The sequence below is a fragment of the Cololabis saira genome, chromosome 18 (genome assembly GCF_033807715.1).
Source record: "Cololabis saira isolate AMF1-May2022 chromosome 18, fColSai1.1, whole genome shotgun sequence".
NCBI classification, from domain to species: domain Eukaryota; kingdom Metazoa; phylum Chordata; class Actinopteri; order Beloniformes; family Belonidae; genus Cololabis; species Cololabis saira.
This window is the reverse complement of record NC_084604.1, coordinates 30,504,805-30,529,867: the sequence shown is the minus strand read 5'-3', so window position 1 is coordinate 30,529,867 and position 25,063 is coordinate 30,504,805. Positions and strand designations below refer to the sequence as shown.

The following is a 25,063-nucleotide window of genomic DNA, read 5'->3' as shown; positions in this document are numbered from 1 at the left end:
TAATGACATTCAATCTGCATAAAATGTTGTGATGTTTCAACTGAAAATAATAATGCAAACAAAGACTTAAAAAAAAAAGTATAGCCTTGTTGATAGGGCAAGAATCTCTAGTGGTCCTTTACCAATATGGTTCTGTTCTCTGTTGAACCTTGTAGAAATAATAAAATCCATTTTTTTTTTAATGGACATGTACAACTTTTAAAGGGGGTTATATTATTAAAAACAACAACAGATTAAAACCATGTATTTATGTGTTTATAGTGACACCTGAAAAACCTAAGATAACAAGACTATGTTACCCTGTTTAGCCTGAAACTTTGTCATCCTGTGAAACCTTCAAATCTGAAGAATGCTCAGACTGTATAAGAAGAACTTAACAACCCCCCTGTGATGTCAACCATAGGTTTTCTGAAGAATGCTACTGAAGCCTATATTTCCTTGTACTGCGCTGTGCCATGTTTCAAGTAGGCGGGCCATTCCGCGAGTCAATTGACGGGACTTATTTTATTTTAAATACCCTGTTTTTCAATAGAAATACTATTAAATGACTTGCATTGATATCGTACTACTGCATATGATTTATTTTTAACCTCAATAAATTCATATATAGCCTATGTGACCGGAATTTCAAACATTTGTCCGGTAAATTGAAACCCTGCCTGTCACATTGTCCGGTGCCAATTTTTTCTAGCGGAAACACTGGTTGATAATTAATATTACTTTAAGGTTCATTCTCATAAACTCTAATAAATATCCTCATTCCCAATGACACTACAGAAAAGACATCTGGAACAATGCTGTCAGAGCTAAAATGAGTCCCGTGCATGATGGGAAAATCTGCCTACATAGCTCCCAGGACCTGAGGGTTGAGTGACTCTGCGGGTCCCACTGGTTTTTCAGCTCACGCAGCGCTCGTCTTTGACTAGTGGTCCTGCTAGCTAACTTGGAAGGGTCCTGAAATGATCTGAGGAGAAACTCGCTCAACCGTAGGACCCAGTTGTTGCTAGAGGTAGAAGCTAATGAGCTACAGAAAGTCACGCTGCTGTTTGCTGCAGTCTCTTAGTACTTACAGACCCTGACAGAAGACCATGCTCCGAGTGAAACAAACCTGTTGCTCTATATAACTTCACCTGATGTAGTACAAAATAAGGAGTGATTCAAAGATGCACAAAATAAAATCAGCCAGCATTAACCCTCTGATGCAAGTATTTCTATTATTCTCAGGACATGAAAAAAAAAAAAAAGATTTTCCCCAAAATATCATTTTTTCATAAAAAGTTAGAGAACTCTGCAATGGACTGGTGCCCTGTCCAGGGTGAACCCCTGCCTCTCGCCTGTAATGAGCTGGGATAGGCTCCAGCAGACCCCCGTGACCCTGCAAAGGATATAGCAGTATAAAAAATGGATGGATGAAGTTACAGAACTGTCCAATTCAGTGGACTATATGTGCCTGAGCACTCAACATAAAACATTCTGAACTTACTGTGAAAATGAATTAACTCATTATAAATATCAAGACTGTATAGGCGCAATGTTAAGGGCTGAATAAGAAACCCAATGACATTCATAACCGTGAATTGTACATCTGGATGTGTCAAATAGGAGGAACATTATTGAGTCTGCACAGTTCTCTAAGGATGCAGGACAGTATTACCAAGCCCCTATAATCAGTTTCCGAACACGTCTATGTACATCACAACCAGCCTGTATGAATGTCTGCAAAGCATCCAGGGCACAGTGGCACACAGCCTTGTAAGCAGATGTATTTGGTCTTGCGTGTGCATGCAGCATCATGGCATCTGTTTACATTTTTCACCTCAGTGAGTTGAGGCCAGTGATATCCTGTGCTAAACCTGACCTCTTGGGTGGCTTTGGTGACTGCTCTCTGCTTCACGGGTTGTGGGGTCCCTCTGGCTCTTCCTCTTTTCCTTTTTCTGGAGGGTGCCACTATTTATCAGTGCACGAGCCACAGAAGCATTGAAGAGGAGGAGTCTCATCTTTTCCAAACCAGACATCAGGTAGAGGCGCCAGGCATTTACAACGGTTACATCCAAAAAATGAAAAAACACTCGGGTGTACCACCTCTCGTTTCGACATCTGTGGGGGTACATTGCCAGACATTGGTCAATGAGATCAACACGCCCCATGTGTTGGTTGTAAAGGGCCACAGAGAAGGGTTTTTGGACCATCATCATTGTTTTTTCTTTCTCAACCCATCTGTTGGCAACATCTTCAGCGGAGTGGCCAGCACAGGACGACACCATGTGGACGACTGAACAGTCGAGCCAACGTGTGACAGCGATGTTTGCATTATCGGTGACAAGAGAGCAAGCTCCTCTGCCCCTTTCTTTTAGTTGTTTTTCACTCCTCTGCATCCTGCGGCATCTTGACTGTCTCTATCTCCATTATCTTCAGCTATTACGTCTCTGTTATTCTCTGGCAGCCACCCGTCATCACTCTTGTCACTATACTCATCATCATCATCTGTAGGCTGCCTTTTTCTTTACTGAAGTCTACAAAATAAGCTAAAAAATAAGCTTGCATTGAAGGACTGACAGGAGGCAGCAGTGGTCGGCAGGGCTGGCTGTTTGTCGTCCATCTTGGGTTCAGAGGAAATTTACTTGCAGTTACACAGACTGACCAATGAATTGACCTCAATGGAGAATAGCAACAGAGAGCATTCTAAAAACTAATATGATACTATGCATTCAGGTTTTATGTGAAATGAAAACTGGTGTAGTTATTCTTATCATATTAACTTTCTGGCAAAGTATTTCAAAATATTGTGGAAACAGCTTGGCATTGACCAATTGTCTATTCACATGCGTCTTTGGTAAGTGTTTATTCAGCCACAATCTGTCAGCTACTGTATGTCACATAAGTTAATTGCTAACATTGATCACAGTGTTTACGCATAAAATTATTGCAACTAACGCAACAACACCTCCTGTTGCATCAGCCTTGCCTCCAAATTGTGATTGGCCACACCCCCAATTGTGCTCAGAGAACATTCAACTATACCAATACTGTTGACCTTATGCTGAGAGGTTGAAAAGTGACAGATTTTTAACTCATCCATGCTTATGTTGGTGAAATACTCATGAATCATAAAATTAAGTAGTAGTAGTAGTAGTAGTAGTAAACCTTTATTTTACCAGGCAAGAATTGCTAAGAATACATTCTTATTTAAGGCAATGGCCTGGTAGGAGGTGAAAGATCTCCTAAGGGGAAGGGAGAAGGGGAGTAACATTAAGATATACAGTAGACAATAAAAGCACATACAACAACAGTGACACAACAGAAAAGGAATAAATGAGACTGTAACAAAACAACGGCAGCTAGTCAGGTTAGTGAGGTGACAGGATCAGAGAGAGCTTTGGCTGGGACAGCTGCAGGTATATTTCATGGATTTAGTTATGACATTTTTGAAGGAGTTGACAGAGGTAAGAGTTTGTAACTGTAAGGATTTTTGGAGTTGATTCCAGCTGTCGGCAGCAGCAACCTGGAAGGAGGAACGGCCCATGGAAGAGTGCGACCGTGGGGCATTTAACAGGATGAGAGGGGCAGAACGGGTGTTGTGTATAGGGGGAGGGCGCAGATGCAGAAGCTGTGTTATATGTATATGTACATATATGTACATTCTGTTTTTTTTTTTTATGACAGGTGAAATCCTGCAGTGTGTGTATAGTTTGTGTATCAAAACACATGGGTTGAACTGTTATGCCGAATGAACACAGTTTTAAAGTGTCTGCTCTAAAAGAACGAAATGACCATTATTTTTATTGTTGAGCCTATTTTAAGCTCAGCTAAAGTGTGCTGTCCAGGGAGTATGATGTGTTTGGCCTTAGTGTCATTGTCCCTGTAGACTGATCCTGTCAGCGGGACGTTATCAAAACGGAGAAGTCTCGGGATTTTGTCTGCTATTTTTAATGCAGCTTTTGCAGCAGTATGACGTTTGTATCCGCCACTGGCAGTTAGTGGGAAAACAAGAAACCCAAAACGAATCTTTGTGCAACCTCCAATCGTGATCTGACAGTCAGTGTCGCTCACAGGCTGTGGATTAAAGTCTCTCATACACAGTAGGAGGTTCTTTTGCAGAATTCAGTCTTGCTGGACACAGCAACAAAACAAAGAAACAATAAAACCTGTTTCACCCCCTTGGGAGCTGGTTCAGCAAACTGGGCCTGTGACTGCATGACTGATGCCCCGTTTACACATAGCCGGGTATTTACAAAAACGGATATTTCCCTCTCTACGTTTTGAAAAATATCCTCGTTTACACGAGATCGTTTTAAAAATCTCTTCATTTACACAAATCTGCATAATTACGCTATTAACGTCATGCCAGCCAATCAGAATCCTGGAAAAAACATCAACAAATGACATGTGTAACTTCCAGTGAAGGCTGATTTATGGTTCCGCGTTACACCAACGCAGAACCTACGGCGTAGGGTACGCGGCGACGCACACCGTACGGTGCGCATCGCCGCGTACCCTACGCCGTAAGCTCTGCGTCGATTTAACGCGGGACCATAATTCAGGCTTTACTTCCAAGACGGAACGAGAGTCTTTCGTTTGGAGTGACAGAGAAGTGGAGTTACTTTTAAGTGTGACTTTAGAATATAAAACAGGTAAAATACAAGAAAATATTGACGGTGGCCAAACTAATTGTAAACACAGGTCGCACGCATGACGCTGGTGACTTCTGTTGCATAATGTGACGTTCTGAAGCCTAAATCTCCGTTTTCCTCTGTTTAGACGCAAACGTGAAAACTGAGTTTTTGAAAATCTCCACTTTGGCCGGAGTTTTCAGAAATGATCGTTTTTGGTGACTTTGAGCTCCGTTTTCGTGTAAACGAACGGCCAAAACGCATGAAAACGCCTCCGTTTTTGCTCCGATTAATCCGGGCCTGAGAGGGGAACTAAAAGTTTGAAATCTATAAAATTTGATGAATATTCTACAGAGAAATTCAAGTCGACCCATTAGACATAATTATCCAGATTTATTAACCAAGAGGCTGTCAAAGAGGTGGGTTGGGACATGGTTAGTTTGTTTCAAATCAATTATTCATCCAAATCTAATGAAGTTGGTGAAATAATAAAGCTGGTTTTACTTGCGTCTTGACTTTTCAAGCCCCCTCCGCTCCATGCGCCCTTTTTTATTTTACTTGATATCTTTAATCAACATAGTGTTTACTTCAGAAATTAAGTGACAGTCTAGATAAGAAAGAGGAGCAAAGGTGTCACTTTACAGGACCTTCATCCAGAAGACCAGAATTGGTTCTCTTCGTTAGAAAGTTGTTTTTACACTTACTGTAAGCTAAGCGTCGGTACGTGATATGTTGGGGACTGATATGAGATAAGTCTTTGCTTCACCATTCAGTGATCTAACACAGTGATCACTCAGCTTATTCATGCTGCATAATTTATGGGAACTATACAGGAAAAAAACAACTAAAAGTCAAATCTAAATTAAACACATAGACACTGGACCAGATATATTTGTTATGAGACAGAAAAATAGCTCATAGGGCATCAATGATGACAATAGACGTAGGCTGAGGGTGGTTCAGGGCCTCAACCGAGCCCAAAAAGGAGAGAGGATTTTCGGTCGATAGTAACAGTGCCACAGTTTTAGGATGAAAAATGTCATACTTGCGCTGAGAAATTGATGATTTTTAGTTCTATAATTGACTTCCTGCAGGCAATCTTGGCACAGGCTGTTTGCAATTGTCTGAATGTAGTTTTTCAGCATGTTACATGCTCAGTGATTTCTGTTAATTGGTTTCTACATATGCAGCAGTCCTTTTTGAAAAAAATAAATAAAAAATGTAACGTTCAACCACAGCATTTTTATCCACATAATAACTAAACTCAAAATAAATCAGAAAAACTCAATTTACCATTTATCACTCTGGTTGTCACAATGCACTGTGCATTTTGAGGACAAGTCCCAGCTAAAAAGAGTCAAAACTAATAAAGTAAAGCACTTTTTGTATTTACCAGGAGGACATTCTTGTTGTAACATTTTGTCAATGAAAGTATTTAACAAATGCAAAGAAAACAATTTATCAGTTAAATTTAAAAAGACGTGTGAGGTCTGCCTGCAACGGGGATATGAATCATGCTGTAATGTGAACAAAATAGATGAGAACTTGTATAACACAGAGTACATGCCAATGTGAGGATACCCTTGAGAGTAAAATGGCTAGAAGGATTTCAAGCTTTTATCTCCACAACCTTGGCAAAATGATTGAAACGAGGTGTCATAGAAGAAAAAAGATAAAATCTGAGACTTAGCTGCGCCGAAGCTCATTCTGCTTCGCTCCCTCAAAAGTAAATTCAGCGACGTAAATAGGTTTTCCTACATAATAAGCCATAAACGTGAAGAGCTTTCTCTATCTGTGTCGGTCTACCAACCTCCTCATAAAAAGCAAACAAAATACAGTCAGTGTTTAACAATAATTAGTTCATTCATTTTTATTCATTATGACGACGTGTGCGCGGCAATATAACTTGAGGGGAATCCTATTTGCATAATCTTGAAAAGAATCACTGCTACTGTAATACAGCACTATATCTTACAGCCAAGAGAAAGTTTTATCTGCACTGCCTGTGAAAAACACTCACTCCATTAGTACTCACTTTAAACCAACTCATGTGTCTCACGTCAAAGCACACAGTGTCGTTTCTCCAGATAGTCACGTTTTTTTTAGTACTGGTAATTATAAATTGGGTGTGTCGAGGATTTGGTTTGCAGTAATCCAGAAATTGAGCCTCACTATTTATCATAAGCACATCACAGAGTATAAAAGCTGTCGTCAGAAAACAGCATATGGCTATGAAATGGAGTGTAAATATGAAAGTGAGTGGGTTTCTGTGCTTGTATATTCCCTGTCACTGTGATTCAACTCCCGTCTGGCAGATCTCTGTCCGACTACGCCTGACCTTCCACTGGAACAGCAACAACATTGATCCGCCACTACAGACTATTACAGTCGCTAATCAGTTTGTTTGTAAATGTCCTCAGAGTCAATGGTGAGGCTGATGTGTATCATTGCTAAACTTTTCTTCTAATCTCACTCTGCTGCCCTTGTCAACATTTTTGATGCATCTGCTAATACTGTTGAGAAAAAAAAGAGCTTAGATAACAAAACTGTGCAAATAAAATGAAACATTTAGGTTAAAAGTAACACTTTCAATGCAAAAAAAGCCCCTCTAGAAAGAATCTTAATAATCCTAAATCAGTCAGTTATTTTAAAGGGATTGTGACATGAAAAACAAATTTTTCTTGATTTTTTGTGTTTTGTTGGGTGTCTTGACATCAATTACACCCAAAAAACAACAAACTTTTAACATTCATTGTATTGTGTGCTTTCTGGGATTTTCCGCATAACTATGCAAAAACGGCGCATCTGGTTTGGTGGCGGGCCGTGACGTCAAGGCCCGCTAAATCACCGCCCCCTCCACCCAGCTCCCTGCCTCCTCTCCTCTCCAGCGCACCATAAAGGCTGATTTATGGTTCCGCGTTACACCGACGCAGAGCCTACGGCGTAGGGTTACGCGGCGACGCGCACAGTACGCTGAACCCTACGGCGTAGGCTCTGCGTCGATTTAACACGGAACCATAAATCAGGCTTAACACGGAGCTGTTTACAGCCTCTTCTGTTCTAATCACCGGAGGAAAACTGCTAAGAAGACCCACGGCCACTGACTGGACTTAAGATAAGGGGACACTGCTGCTTGCATGCCTTTATTTTTATGATTGTTTGCTTTGGTTCGCCCTGCTGCTTTTCCGTGCATGCTTCGCCTGTCGCTCCCGGCTTAACTCTCCGACGCCGCTGTGAGCGTTGGAGGAGGTTGGAGGAGGTTTGGAGGAGGAGCGGCGCAATGATTGACAGGAAAGGGGGAAAAGGAAGCGTTTTTCACGGCGCAAAAAAACACTGTCATAAAAAGCCAGGAATGGAGTACTAGAGTGAAGTTTTTCTTGTTACACTCTTTTAGACACATTTGAGGGATGTTGGCCAAGACTTTTAATAGTGTTAAAAGCATGTTAAAAATGATGTCACAATACCTTTAAGTGAAATATCTTTTCTGGACTCAAATTCTTAAAACTAATAAAATAGCCCTCTAATTTTCTTCATAAAGAGTTTTTTCTTTGCAGTGTTCATAAATGGGCCAAATGTTGAAATCTCTGCTTAACTTTTTCAGTATGTTCATTATATGTCTCCAGGTGGTACAAGTGCTTTGCTGTAGGCCATATCCCAGGAAGATCTCCCCAGATTTTAGTGATTGACACCTCTGTGGAATTCTCACAGCCAATGGAATCCTGTCATTTCGGGTATTATCCAATGAGACTAGAAATTCCAACGAAAATAGAATATTGTACGTTTCTCACCTGTTGGCTTGGTATTACTTGCTTTTTCACACTCACGCCACCAACTAACATGTTCTGAGAGTTCAAAAATGTATCCGTCTTGAGAGACTTGGAATGAAATGATCCAGCTACTATTTCCCATTGGAATATGATGATGATGATGATGATGATGATGATGATGATGATGATGATGATGATGATGATGATGATGATGATGATGATGGGCTTGAATACATACACATAGATAAGCGTGGTATCTTTGGTAAATACTGTACATAGCCGATGGAAAATACGAGGAAATATAACGAAACCAATACAGGAAGTGCCTTAACCTTTATTCTAAAGGTGACTTATTCGGTTGAAAAACGACATTCGTTTGTGTAGAATTCTACTGGAAAATACTTTTTGCCACTTGAGTTTTGACTTTAATAAACATTTTCTTAATATCTTAGTGTCATGTCTTGTGTAAGAAAAGCTGAAGGTGTGCTTTGTAAATTATGATCCTGGTTACAGTAAACCAGAAACTTGAGACAACTGAGCTGCGTGTGTTCAGTTGAAGCCACGCTGTAACTGATGAGTTGCTTCCCTACTTTCCAGGTTTCCATGGTTCCAGGTTTCTTGGTCAGATGTTCCGAGCTGCTCAAGCAGACGACGACACCGACTGGCCATGTCACTCCTGAGGATTTAACGTTAGGAGTCCAAGCAGTCTCCCTATCTTTATTTCCAGCTATGGTCTGCACTCACTACTTCATATTATGCTACACTGCACTTAACTTTACCTCATGATTGGAAAGAAAACTCTTTTGGCTGTGTTTTTAGCACTTTACGAATAACAGCAGCTTCTCATCAGCCCTAACTGTTTTTAGTTAATTTATCGTAACAAAGATGTGAGTTAATGGTGTTCTACAAAGACAATGTTTTGGATCTCTAATAGGACATTATTACTTTGGTTAGTGGGTTTTTTCAGTTGAAAGTAAGACAGATTCCTCATTTGAAGCACCATCAGTAACTGCTATTGCAAAAACTAAATAGGAATACATAAAACTGAGCGAGTGGTAAACATTGGTGAAATGTAGGCCACATAAGCAATCATTTTTAATATCTGAGGTATTACTACAGTAAGTAATTAAATGTGTGAGATTTTGCCTGTAAGGCCGGAATGTACCAGTGGTCCGTGGAGGTACTGCAGACGAATGCAGCCGTTTAAGAACAAAACTGCCCATCAAGTTTTCTACTATTCTGGTGTATGTTGTCGTTTTCTTTTTACAACAGCTGCCTAAGGATCAAGAATAATTTATAACAATAACACTTGTCCTGTTCCAGTCCATCAATATTTCCAGGGTATTTTCATTTTCATATTTCATGGCTTCCCTGATTTTACCTCTTTTTCAACTTTCCTCTTATTGATTTGCCTGTGAGCTTTGGATCATTTCTTGTCAAATCATCCAGAAATGTCCTAAAAATAAATGTTTTCAAGTAAAATTTCTTTATCAAATTAAGAATATGTTTTTTCCTCAGGGACGGAGCCCTGAGGTAACAAAGCAGCCTCAAACCATGTTGCCATGTAGCCTCCATCATGCTTCACAACTCAAATTTGTTTTTTATGTGTTGGTCTGAAATTGCTTTTCATCCTTTATTACCATAAACATTATTCTTATTTTTTTGTATTTCTTGGAGTGGACAAATAAAAAAACTTTTGTAATGTGTTTGAAGGTTTTATGATGTTTCACTTGCAAAAAGGACTTGCACCAAGGACTTTTTGGCTGAGGAGCTCTGGGTGAAGGCTCACAGACTATCGCACACACACACACACACACACACACACACACACACACACACACACACACACACACACACACACACACACACACACACACACTCACACTGACAACCACAACTCCCCCACCCCCATCCAACGCCTTCCTGGCCCCACCTCTTATCATCCCCCCTGACAAGGACATTCGGGTTTGAGTGCCACTTGGATGAACTGTGCCGGGATCCCCCCCCGACTTGCCCACCCCCCCATCACGCACATGCAAGTCCTGTGACGTCTGTGCTTCGTGTGCTGCGAGGTGTTTTTTTGCAACTTGATATTGTGTATTGTATGATATTCAGTGTGAAGATGTATTTTTCCCCAGACTGCAGTTTGTCAGCATTTAAAGGGGACCTATTATGAAAAACACGTTTTTTCTTGCTATATAATGCTATAAAGTGGTCTCCCCTCACCCTGCCAACTCAGAGAAGGAGGAAAGCAACCAAATTCTGCAGGGTCTGGTCAGCCCGCCCAGATGAGCTGTCCAGTTTCATGTGACTTTTACGAGCCGTTCAGATTTGCGCATTTTCGTTACGTAAGCAAAATGCAAACCACGCCTCGGTCCCCTCCACTGCTGAAACCACACCCACAACTAACTACGCCGGCCGGATGTCCGCCATTGTTTAGAAGCGGTGGCTGTTTCAACAACGAGGGACAGTAAAAATTAGGTTTTGCATCAACACTTACCCTCATAAAAGGATCAGTACCAACAGTACGGACCCAGCAACTGCACACGAGTCAGCGGTAAGTGACATTCATTTTTTATGTTATTTATATTGGCCTACAAGTATGATCTTTGCATGGGCTAAGTTTTTAGCTTAGCACTGGAGCCACTCACCGGACCGGACCGGTGAGTAGCTCCGGTGGCTTCAGTGTTACCTAACGGAGCCACTCACCCGTTAGGTAACACCGGAGCTCTATTAGTAATACATTTTTTTCTGTTGATGGTTTCAGATCTTCCAAGCACCTGAAGCTGTTCAACGACACCTTCAGAAGATGCACGGTCCTTACTTGAGCCAGGAATAGTGCATACTGTAAATGTTATTTAAATACAACTTATGTTATTTTATTTTTTTCAACAATAAAGTTGCCATTTGTGAACATTCAGTGTTGTGATTTCTTTACAGTTAACATGATTCATTTGTCTTGTAACATAAGAAATGAAATGATGAGGAATCTGAGTAAATAACTGTGGTGTACCTGTTTAGAATTCAATTAAATCTTCCTGTGTGAATTAGTGTGAAGACGAGGTGACCCGGTCAGGGAACTAAAGGCTGATTTATGGTTCTGCGTTACACCAACGCAGAGCCTACGGCGTAGGTTACGATTTAATCGATTTAATAGTTTACGCAGCCGGCTGCTCTTCTGCCAGAGCGAGGCTTTGTTCCATCCCCTGCTACACGTCATCAGGCAGCCTATCAGCGCGGAGCCTCATTATCATAGCCCTGCCCCTCAGAATCCCTCATAGAGAAGGAAGTTATAAGCGGTAAAAATGAAGACATGACCCAGAGGTTGAATTTCTGATTTATGTAGAAAAAACAAGCTTTTGATTGTTTTTAAGACATTCAAGGCCTGTTTAAAATATACATGAAATGCCATAATAGGTCTCCTTTAAAGCAGAAAATCCTGGTTTAAAAATTTTCCGCAATATCTTGTTCTCCAACCTGTAAATGACCTCAGCCAGAATTCTTCCTGTCTGCAAAGAAAAACTCAATAGATCACGTTAACTCCCGCAGAATTACATTTTTACTTGGGCGGACCGCCAGAACAAGCAAATGAAATGAAGACCACTGAGGTGCGTTATAAAACCATAAAATAAAAGCAGTTCAGACTCCTTCCATATCTTTCCCTGACAGCCTTTTTGACACATCTTCTGAAAGAGGGAGATTGGCAGAAAAAACCTTCCCTAAACACAGCCTTCGCTTCCATAATTACTCAGCAAGAATCAAATTAGCTCCTTTCAAGATAATTCACTGACCGGTTTGGACTGCTTGCGCCGAAAGATAAGGCAGCTAAATACTCTTGATAAGAATTTATGGTAAAAAGGCAGAGCAATTTACTCCAAAGCTTGTCTATTAGGTGTGGGGACTACAGTACGTGCGTTTAAAAGGAGCTTTTGTGTGCATGTATGCGTGCAGATGATGTCCCTGAAGTGTGTTACTCTTTTGTCCTGTTGATTACACCCATGACAAAGATTATCAGAGGTCGGGCGAGCAGTGATCCTTGTGCTCTTTGTCTGGCACACCATTATCCGGAGCTGAAAAAAGGAGGTCCAGTTCATTAGTGACCTATTAATATGAAGTCTGTCGATGCCGCCCAAACTGTGCATCCAAGAAGCTCATGCAGGGTGAGCTGTACTTTACAGAAGGCCTTCTTGAGAGCTTTAACATGTTGGAAACACCACCAGCTCAACAGGGGACCTCCACCTTTGAGACCTTGAACATGATTTATATACCATTCCTAAAGAACGCTGTTAGCGTTAGCCTGTTTACAGAGCATCAAGCTTACACACTGGCCTTGAGTTACTGATGGGTAGCTCACTAAAAATCGACCTTGCATCACGTCAACTGTAAATATGATATATATATATTTTTTCTATGGGTGATGGTGTCTAATCTTCTGATAATGACTCATACAAATAGCTGATAGTGTGCATGCCTGTTTATGTGTGTGCACCTGTTCACAAATTCATAAAAAATATGTAGCGTGCATGTGGGTGAGAGGCGGATAATGTTAGACCCTGAGATACAGATGCTGCGCCGGTCAAGTGTAACGGACAGCAACGATGAAGCCACATGCGGCCCGTATCTGGTTTTATATGCAGGTGCACGGAGACTCACCCCCTGCGAGAAGTAAAAGGCTGCAATCCCCAAAGGCCAGAAACAGCAGAGCATGGAGAATATAGCCAGGCCGAGGTGGTCTCGTGGCGGGACAACGATGAAGTTATCTTCACTCTCAGTGTCACTGGAGCAGTCTGTCTGCACAGAGAATGAGGGCAAAACACACATCCATGAATACATTTTGCAGTTCATGATGAGACATTGATCTACAAACAGGAACGTCGGGTGAACAATGCTGATCATTATCAGTTTTTGGACAAACGCACGCACATGACGCGTTGCCACTTTTATTTTTATTTTTTTATATTTTTATCCCGGTTTTTTCCCATTTTTACCACCCCGTGCTCCTACCTAAGTGACAGTCCTGGGCATTGCCATCCTCTACCAACCCTGGAAGGCCCTGCACTGAGCTCAGGTCTCCTCCTTGACCTGAGGAGTGAGCAGGCCGCTTCTTTTCACCAGGCAGGGTGGGGCTTCTCCGGCCGGACATAGCGCGTGGAAGGATCACGTTATTCCGGCCGGATCCTCCCCACCCCATCTGGCGCCCCGGTTGGCCAGAGGGGGCATGTATAGCCCAGGACTGTATGCATGTTTTTGTGAGGGTAGCTCCCATTAGCTACCCAAGGGAACATGGGGAGAACATACAAACTCCACACAGAAAGGCCCTTTCGCCAACCCCACCCATGGTGTGACGCGTTGCCACTTTTTAATCCTGTATGTGAATTCAAGGCTACTTAGATAAGTGATATTACAAAATACATGGTTTAGGTTAGAACAATATACCAAGTTAGGGCTTACACGTTTCAGTATTCAAGGACTGTTGCTACTGCAATTTCATGTGGTCACTGCCCTCCACAAAACAAAATCCAACAGATACATTGCCCTCTTTTGGTGATGTGGATAAATCCTAATTACACTTTTTGTTGTGAGACTTGGCCCCATATGTGGTGATATTTCTGTGTTAGACCAGACTGCTTCAGCAGAGATTGGATCACAACACGCACACAGGGAGAGTGACTCCAATATATCTTTACATGAAAAAACCTTTATGCTGAGATTTTAGAGTTCAATATATATGTAATATCACATTAAACCTTTGAGGTGATTTCCTAACTCCTGTCGGGATTTGCACGACATCAAATAGATCAAACAGGAATCCATCATGCCAGGCGATGTGCTTGAGGTCGAGCCACTTAACTACTTAGCATCCTATGAGGAACCACTGACAGCTACAAGTTGTTTTTGGGTGTGACAGGACAGCAGGGAGTGACATCTTGGTGGAAATTCTGTCTTTAAAAAAAAAAAAATGGCTTTTTGAGCTACAGGTGTCTTTTGTGCCTATAACTACGTACTGTAGCGATAGTGGCTGCTAGTCTGCTTTCATTGTTGTTGCGCTTCTTCACCAACAGAGACCAGATCTCCTGCTTTATGTGGGAACGTGCAACATTTCAATTCCTTCTCCTTTGTCCCATTCACAAAGTCAATGTCCTGCTCTTTGATTGGTTGTATTTCAACACTTGACACTGCAGGGCAGATGTACTATAAGATTTGGCTGCTGCCCAGTTGCTGTGAAGAAAGCAGTGAAGGCTTTCATCAAAGAGACTGTGTTTAATGTCAATCAAAGTGTGCACACTCGAGTCAGATGCAGGTTAACCTTTCATTCCCTTTTCACTATTTCTCCAAGCCCTTCAGGGAAAACCTGAAGAGACGACAACGTCTCATCTTGAACTACAGAGATGTCTGTGGGATATCATGAAAACTAGCAAAAGAACATGAGCAGCATCTACAACTAACACTTTGACGGTGTTTACAACTATAAGTGATTCTCAGGTAGATGTTTTGGTTAAAAAATCTATCTGAGAATGACTCTTTTTTTCCTACAACTCATGAAGTGAATTTAAACTCTACACATGAGTCTCAGAAGAAACGTATCCCAGAGTTGTGCTCATCTTTGGGTCCAGTCCCAGTCAAAGCCAGTGTATCCCAGCTGTCCTCGTAAAAATACCAACTCCTCCCCCTCAAATAAGACATATAGGGCCTGATTTACTAAAAGTTTGCGTGCGTAAAAACGTGTGCAAACTTGACAGCACCCGCAAACCAATGTGCAAGCTGATCTACTAACAGCGTGCAAAGAGGACTGCGCCTCTCAAATGAGCAAAATAGCACACGCTATTCATTTAGTACTTTTGCCCTGATGAATAATCAATATGGGGCGTACCCACCAGAAATCGCTAAATACTGGGAGGGGAAAATGCAAATATGTCCATTTACCTCCCGCAATGAGATTTACCAAGCCTGAAAGTTTTTGCGGGGATTGTGATTGCGTCTGTATTTAATACGTTCGAAAGGAAGGTGCTAATCTGCCCAGCATTACGCTGGATGCTTGTTGGTGCCTGATTTGAGGACTGGGGTGGGGATTCTCCACATGCAAAAGGAGAAATATTTTATTTGAATGTTAAATTGAGTATTATTCAGCAAAAGGTTGCCACAGGAGGCACATTCATTTTTTTATTTGTGATAATAAATAAATCACGTGTTTTCATGGAGAAAAAAGTGTTTCTTATTGTGCGCCTACTTGTTCTGCAGTCATACCCCGGTGTCGTGCCGTATTCAGCACCCCTGCCGTGAAAAGTGCCCCCTCGTCTGACAAAAATGATATTCTCATTTCGGCTATTCTCATTTTTTTTCTTGGTCTACTTATCATTGAATATACGAGGGGGTGCTTTTCACGGCAGGGGTGCTGAATACGGCACAACAATTTGCCTCTTCCACTAATATCTCTAACTCCAACTCGTCAAATTTCATTTTGCGCTCGCAAAAGACACGCAACACCTCATTTAAATACTGCGGTTTGCACCTGTTATCAATTGCGCACGCAATCTTAGTTGATCACCCGCAAAACACACAACAACAGCACGCGCAAACTTTTTCAGTGCACACGCAATTTAGTACTCTTTATTTAGGATCTTAGTAAATCGGGCCCATAGAGTTTCTCAATATCAGGTTAAGTACTTTTTTTTTTTAAACATCAGTCTATTTTTCTGTATTTCATTATATGCTATCATACAAATCAAATTATATTGTATCAAACTGTATCATATTGTGTCATTTTGTCTTCGATGTGAAAAGTGCTTGGGATGTGACTACAGCGCCGTTACTGAGCGGTTCTGTCCAGGCCGGTACGGTTTGGAAGGGTTAGAATGGTCCAGCCAATTCGGGTGGGCGCCACTGGGCATGCAGGGTTTATACCACATGCTCAGCGTGGCGTTATACTAGTGCGAACAAACAACAACCGTCGAGGTCATCCAGCAGGTCGTTTTTGTTCCGCTCGGCTTTTGGAGAAACGCAGCCGAAAAGAGAAGAAAGGTGGGGTTTTGAGTTGGGCGGAGCTGTTTCGTGCTTGCTTTTGTCATGAGCAGTGACATTTTTCTGTCTGCTGATCAACGGATTGTTTCGTGTGACGTCAGTAGCTCCGCCCTAACTACCTACTAACTAAATACCGTACCATTTTCCTCTGGACCTATAACTGAAGGGGCCCCTGGAATGGTCCAGTTTGGTTCTTTTATAATGGAAACACACAATACCATACCGGCCAGGGCCGAAACTCTCAGCAGAAAAAGTATATATATATGTTTATCCCCGATTTTTTTCCTATTTTCATCACCCAGTGCTCTACCTAAGCTACAGTCCTGGGCATTGCCATCCTCTACCAACGTGGAAGGATCACGTTATTCCGGCCAGATCCTCCCCACCCCATCTGGCGCCCCGGTTGGCCAGAGGGGGCATGTATAACCCAGGACTGTGTGCACGTTTTTGTGAGGGTAGCTCACATTAGCTACCAAGGGAACACAGGGAGAACATGCAAACTCCACACAGAAAGGCCCTTTCACCAACCCCACCCAGGGTGTGGGCGCCGAAGTCATGGGGGAACTAACACGCACTTCAGTGCCCACAGCGCCCCCGGCGGGGATCGAACCCAGGACCTTCTTGCTGTGACACCGTGCCCTCACCGTGCTAAGTGATTTTTTTAAAGTGAAAACCCTGTTCCACTCAGTATCAACTTGTCAAAAGGTTGTGTGAGACAAACAAGTGTCAGAAGCCAAAGTCAATTATTAACTAAAGCCTGGTAATCTCCTGGTAATCTCCTAAGTAACAAATAGCAAATAACAGCTGGAACATCTTCAAACTTTATATTTCTCTTCAACATTGCACTCTGTCAACTTTGGTAAAATTATTTTATTCATTTATTTTCAGATTTTGTTAAAGATGCATTTCTGGTTGAGAAAAAATATCTGGATTGAAGCTGTACTGTGAAATATAAAAGCAGGTTTTTATTTAATGCTTGACAGGTAAACTTGATTCTGAGTGGGTGGAGAAAGAACTCATTCCCTCAAAAAGAAAAAAAGTCATTTATGTAATGGGAAGTGTGATCGTTTGCTGCCACAAAATGTTGCAGCTCATCATGGACTTTATGTGATGGCCCATTAGTTTTTCATTAGTTTTTATGTACGTATATCCGTTCATGTACTCCTTTTGGCACAGAAACAACAGATGGAATCAGAAAAGATATGGTTGAAAGTGCCCTCGATTTTGAGATGTGGAATAGTAATGAATCAAGTACACCGCCACCCTAAAGCTTTATGAAACTATTTCTTTCCCCATATTCCTCACATGCATCTGCAATGTCTTCAGCAAAAGTCAAAAGGATGCATTTAAATTTGCTTTTTGTTTATAGGAATACAGATTCTCAGTTTTGATCCAGAGCAGAATATTTCAATTTGTCATGGTCAAAGCGTTGACACATTTGGACCATGACTACCTCTAAGACAAGACAGAAAACAATTATTTGAAATGGTTTAAAAAGAAATTGAAGATTGAGGTCACTGCTTTTATGACACATTAAGCTGCAACATTATCCTGTTGATCCAAGATGATCCAGCAGGAGGATGAAACATGAAAAATAAATAAAATAAATTCAAAGCTCTTGTGTGAAAGAAATTGCGTTCACTATTATGTTGAATATTTCAGATAGAAAGGAAGGCAAAAGGTGGGAGAAGGAGGAAGGAATTCAATCAGGAGCTGAGTCTTGTAATCGTATTTAAGGTGCCAAACTGACAAAGCCACAGATGCTTTTCCTTAATTTTCATCAAGCAGTCAGAAAGCTTTGGCTACAAAATCTTTATTTGTAACCATTTATATCCACTGACTCAATAAAAAAAAAAACATTGAACATTGAAACAATATTGATCATCTTTAATCCCTTGATTTGTCAAAGTGGTTGTGGTTTACTCAAATTCAAAACTTTTATGTCACGGTGCGGTTGGAGTAGGACCCAGATGCAGGAGAGCAGGAGGCAGGAGTTCCTGCTTCCTGCTCTCTCTTATAGACAAGTTTACGCGCCAAAACACGGGCGCTGCCATTCGTCTGCATAGATGCGGGTCATTTCCGGTGGGAGTGATTTGCGCATCGTTTACCGGTGTAAACACAGCGGCGTGGACACAAAACCTAAAGCAAAGACTCGCTGCTCGTGAGCTTTTAATGTCGACAACTATGTCTTAGCCATGGGAATACGGTTCTATACTCTGACTGGAGATGGCGTTACTCTCCCCACCCGGATTCAGTGCAGAACTGGGATGATAACGTGATGACAGCTGCAGAACTGACAGCTGATCTGCTCCTACTTCCTGAAATCCGCAACGGACAAACTGAAAGTTTCTGAGGTTTATCAATATCTGCACAGAGACAAAGTCGGTTTTGTCATGTCATACAAACATGATCGTTTTGTTTATTTGAAAGCAAATGTCGAGCCTAGCCAGTGTTTGAACAATGCGGGGCTTAAAGCTCGGGTGCTGTAACTGAAGCTGGAGTCAGACCTGCGTCATGTGCGTTTTGCTGGACCGGAGATCGTGTTCCCATTCAGCTGCGATCTTATGGAAGGTAACAAGATTATTTGACATATATGTCTTCATTTTTGGTATCCAAACTACATCATAGTTTACTTGGCTTTTTTTTCTCTAGGTAGAAAATGCTGTGAGACGGGAAAACCGGGCTTGCCTGCACTGACTGACAGAAGAGCTGGGTCTGAAAGAAATGCTGGTCAGAAGAAGATGAAGTACAGGACTGTCTCAGAAAATTAGAATATTGTGATTTTCTCTAATGCAATTATAAAAACAAAAATGTCATACATTCTGGATTCATTACAAATCAACTGAAATATTGCAAGCCTTTTATTATTTTAATATTGCTGATCATGGCTTACAGCTTAAGAAAACTCAAATATCCTATCTCAAAAAATTAGAATATTCTGCAAATCTTAATCTTAAACTGTAAACCATAATCAGCAATATTAAAATAATAAAATGCTTGCAATATTTCAGTTGATTTGTAATGAATCCAGAATGTATATTTTTTTTTTTTTTTTTTTTTTTAAATTGCATTACAGAAAATAAAGAACTTTATCACAATACACACACAACAGGAAGGATCTTTACCAGCCGTCACCAACTTCCCAGCATCTTCTACCACTCCAGAACCGGCACAGGAGGTGAAACTCTGTAGGACTCATGAAGAGTGGAGGACCAGCCCTGGGAATATTCTCCTGCAGCTCTGCCTCCCGCCATCACCCAACTTTTCACACATACTCCCAAAAATTGATGATTTTGTTGAGGGAAGGTTACAGTTCTGCAGTAAATATCTCAGCATTTTAAAACCAAAATGAGCAGCCTTATTTAGGAACCAACAGATGTTTGTACTGTGAAAATAAAGTTTGATGAAACATAATTTCATTTCATTATTGCACTGAACTACGATCATGAATGATAGGCCTTATCTTCCTTAGTGTGCTACAATGTCTTTTAACAGTTCATCATTCATAGTAAGCTCATACTGTACATTAATAATGGATGCATTTTGAGTTTTGAGGAAACTAAACAAATGGCTTCAACAAGAAAACTCATATGTTTAATCTTAACAGGAATAAAAAAGTAAAATATGGGGTAAGGGAACTGTCAATCGAATTTGTGCACATAAATCAAATGCATATTATTCTACAGTTATGCATAAATAAAAAATTTAAATATTTGTCAAATCATACATATAGTGTGTATTTTCTCTGTAATCCGTGTTCATAATCTTCTAATCACAGAGAAAATACACTACATATTATATGTATGTTTTGACTTAAATGTTTACATTTCTATTTATTTATGCACAACTGTAGAATATGCACACATTTGATTTATGTGCACAAATTAAATTAACAGTTCCCTTACCTCCATAGTAAAATACAAAAACATCCCACACAATTACATCACTATAAAAACTATTCATATATAATATTAAAAAATACAATGCACACAGTATTTGTTGTTTATCTTTATTTAATGAACAACATCACTTGTGTAGCAGGCTCGGCCTCAGGTGACAGGTTTCAGGACCATCTAAAAAAAGGGGAACAGAACACATGGATGGAGCAAAATTAATGCAAAAAATCTCATTACACTTAAAACAAGAGTATTTACCAAAAAAATAACTTATTTGACAATTTTCACCTGTTTCAAGTACATTTTCATTTGAAATAAGTAGAAAAATCTGCCAATGGGACAAGATTTATCTTCTCATTACAAGCAAAAAAATCTTGTTCCACTGGCAGATTTTTTCACACGCAGGCACGCACACACATACACACACGTCCCATCTCAAAACCATCAACTGCCTTATAAAAATACCAGTAGCAATGTTAGTGTATGACAACTTCTTCATAATTTACAGTACTGTCAGCTTCACAGCTAAAGTTGCTGAACTTACCTCAGGTCCGTGTTTGTTTCTCTGGGGGAGGCAGCGGATCCGCCGGCTGAGTTACTCCTTTCTGGCTGGGGAGAGCGATTATAAACCAACCACAACTCAGGGAAGGGATTATCCTTTGTTGTTTTTTTGTCAACAAAGTGGTGTGAACAAACAAAAATGTTGCGCGGTGGTTTTTTAGATGTAAAGCCTCCAGCCCGGTCCGTGGCTTCAGAAAAAAAGTAAACAAAGCAGCGCATGGACCTGTCTCTTTGAAGCTGGTTTGTGGATGCAGCTCTCTCTATATGACCACTCCTTCAGGTGCTCCCTCGAGTTCTTACATCCAACTGCCGAGACATGTCGTTCCCGAACCACTTTTTTTCTTAGAAATATCCATTTTGTCCCTCTTTGTCAGAGCAATGTTGCCACTGTTTTCAATGGAAAAACCCCAAAACGGAAGTGAACTGCTTAGAGGGGAGGAGTTTAGGAAGTAGAGCGGAAACGGCCGGTAAACTTGTCTTTTAACAAGGGTAAACGAGACACGGGTGCAGACGATCAGGGCAGATGGGAAACAGGAAGGTCAAACCAGAACTTAAACACAAAGACACGGGCTGCATCCGAAATTGCATACTTACACCCTAATGAGTATGCAAAAACAGTATGTGAGATTTTTTAGTGCGTCCGAAACATTAGTACGTACACAATAGTATGCGCTATCCATACTCATTCTGGAGAAATGTATTAGTGTGGATTGATGGACACTAACTAAGCAGAAACTTCCCACAATGCAATGCAGCGGTGTTTGGTTGCTAAGTGCTGCGCAGATACGTATATGTCATAAGTATAATATTAAGTATAATAATATTATTATATAATATTCATATTCATATATAATAATATAATATAATGTCATCTTGTTTCGGCCAGGATAAATGGGAAAGAGCGGAGCGGTGCGCTGCTACTGCTGCTGTGACAGGAGTTGTTACCATGGTGCCGTGCCGTGATACCGTGTGTCCGGGACCACCTCGGGAACAGGCTGGGGGAGGAGGGCCTTTTTGCCCCCCTAAACGTGCCCCAAAAGTCACCAAATTTTGCACGCAAGCCAGGCCTGGCGAATAATTGGATATTTAATGGTTTGCATTAATGGGCGTGGCCTAATGGCTCAACAGCGCCCCCTAGAAAACTTCGTGCCTCAAGCCCCACAATACGGTTTGACGGACATGCACGAAAATCGGTACACACCTGTATCATGTCCCAACTTAAAGAAAAGTCTCTTGGCGCCATGGCCGAAACCAAACAGGAAGTCGCCATTTTCAATTAATCGTGTAATTTTGGCTCAATTTATGCCATTTCTTCGGCCGCTTCTTCGCCCGAACCGTTACGTGCACCCAGGTGTGTTATACTTCAAAATGTGCGTCTCGATCCTGCAACGATGCGCATTACTTTTCTCAGTCAAAAGCGTTACCCTGGCGACGATAAATGCCAAAAAGCGCGCCCCCCCCTTCATCTGATTGGTCCATATTTGATAGTTCCTACTTTCTGCCACAACTTTTGAATGGTTTGACATAAAGACTCGTGGGTGGTGTCATCGGACTCAGTTTTGAGTACTTGACCTTCATTGGCATGAATTAGCCTCGCCCCTTTTTCTGTTTGGTCAATATTTGATAGTCCCTATTTTCTACCATAACTTTTGAATGGTTTGACATAAAGACTCGTGGGTGGTATCATCCGCTAAATGTCCAGGCCTGAAGAATCTACATGCAAGTCATACAAGCGCTTCCACTGCAGCACGCCTGAACGTGCACAAGGGTGCGAGGGCCCGTTCATCACTGCTGGGAGCTTTAATTTTGTTTTGTTTTGTTTTTTTCTAAGGTGATAGAGGAGGTAAAGACACAATCAAAGGTATATCTTAGAACACATCCATAACTGAACATATGAACATGCAGGTGATAATGTTTTTTTTTTGTTTTTGTTTTTTTCTAAGGTGATAGAGGAGGTAACGACACAAAAGTAGAACTTAGAACACAATGAGATGTGCAGGTAATAAAGCAACAGGTTAGGTTACAGAGTATATCCTTATTATCCCAGATACCATCTACAGGACAAGTCTGCGGTTGCTCTTGGCAAATTCTGTCACAAATCTATTCATGTCAAGATTCCTTGTAATCTCTTTCTCATGGGCCAAAATGACTAAATCTCTCTTCCGTGAATGCAGCATTGTTCTGCGGAGAGGAGTGAGAATGCGGGTTAATGTTGAAAAATAGCTTTCACATGCAGCTGAAGACACACCAATGATTAGTGCAGTGACATGCAGTCTGTGCAAGATGGGAAATGCATCTTTGTACTGCTGAATGCATTTGCAAGCTTCAGAGATGTTCACATCAGTTGGCAGTTTATCCATTAACATTGGTCTTGCAACCACAATTTCATTTTGCAGGCTCATGCTACTTTTCTCTGTGCGTTTGTCATGGTTATAATAGAGTTAAAAAAGAAATTCGTAATTAATTGTTTTCATGTGTTAGAATAAGAGAGTTAAAAAAGAGATTAATAATTAATTATTTTCATGTTTTAAAAGGAGTTAAAAAGGTTAAAACGATGATTCATCATGAGTTCTGGGTTCAACTGTTTTACCTGGCCGACAGCAAACAGTACGGTGATTGATTGAAAATGCCTGTTTGACGTGTTGAATGAGAATCAGCGTAATGTGATGGTGAATGGATGAACAATACACACTGGCTGCAACGTGTTGTGCTCGTGTCTTTTTTTACTTTTATCTTTTCCCCGGCAACGGGGCGTAACACTTTCATGTCAGAGTTTCCAAAAGTTTCCAATGACACCAGATGATGTCAATGTTAATGTCAATTTTATTTATAAAGCACATTTAAAAACGACGAGGTCGACCAAAGTGCTGTACAGCATACAAGAAAATAAAACAATACCAAAAGAAAAACACAGTACACAGTGTAGAAACAATAAAATCACTAACATACTAAAATGATCAATAAAATAGTAATAAAAAATAGATAATAGAGAATAGACGACAAAGAACAGACACATAAAGTGCACAATCACTTCACACAGATGTGGGGAACTAATTTGTCACACACTAAAAGCCAAAGAAAATAAATAAGTTTTCAAAGAAGACTTAAAAACCACTAGGGTCTGAGCAGATCTAACATTTAGATAAAGTCGCTTGAATTGTTGCTAGTTGCTTTTTTGAAAAAGAGTCGCTAGGGGGGTCTGAAAAGTCGCTTAATATAGCAACAGAAACCCAGAACTGACAACACTATTACTGACCCACTCAGCTCGCGCTCAGCAGCGGCAAAGGGTGGGAGGGCTTTGTGAATCAACAGTGCTCATTGGATAGTTCACTCTACATGACAAGTGAATCCACAAATCACCACACATACATACACAGTAATAGTGAATGGGATATCACATGCGTGCCCAGACTGCCATCAACACTACATCCAGTTTTCCTTCGGTGGGCAGAGCGTGTCCGTGTGTCCACCCCCCCCACCCCCACCCCGCCACCTGGTAACGCCCCCACTTGACAACTAAAACCGGCAAAAAGAAAAAGCTAATTAATTAAACAGTGATTCTTTCATTTCCTTTTATTTTATTGTAGAAAGTAATCCAAGGTGTTCAACATGTTTTGTTTCATCAGATTCGTTGCTGTTCAAACATCTAATCCTGCATAGCAATTCTGAAACTCATTCCAAGAGACGTTGGGATGTAAACATTTTATCCCTAATATTCTTTCTCATACCACGTTTAAAGATGTTCCGGTATGAAGACACCAAGTGAGTAATCATTTCAGGTTTGCAACAGCAGAATATCATTGTTACATTCATTGTTAATAGCAGCCTGGATCAGTCAGGGAGAATGGTGGTTTGCGTCAATCCCAAGGCCAATGGCTACAAGGAAACCTTGTGCTTTCTTTTTCGTCTGTGATTCAGAGTACACAGTATTCATTTCTTTCAAAACGCGTCCGAAACAATGATTCATCGATCCTGAAAACATTTCAATGATGATGACCCTCAATTCTTCATTCATCAATTCTTCATTCATAACTGAAATACGTAATTAAATTTAATCTAATGACTGATCGATTTCCCTTTGGGGATTAAAAAAGTATTTCGAATTGAATTGAATATGGACTTTCAAACTCTGCATAAATTGTTATTCAAGAAAAACTGGTAGGGAACATTTCAAAAATGTTCTTAAAAGACTTGAAAACTGTCAGGTCTA

At 40.9% G+C, this 25,063-nt stretch overlaps 1 protein-coding gene across 1 annotated transcript in view; it reads right to left on the bottom strand.

Annotated features, from left to right (window-relative positions):
- syndig1l (synapse differentiation inducing 1-like) overlaps positions 1–25,063 on the bottom strand; it is a 67,512-nt gene that overhangs the window by 2,627 nt on the left and 39,822 nt on the right. The window contains exon 3 of the mRNA XM_061746756.1: positions 13,031–13,168. Coding sequence (XP_061602740.1) covers positions 13,031–13,168 — 138 coding nt within the window. The remainder of the gene's footprint in view (positions 1–13,030; positions 13,169–25,063) is intronic.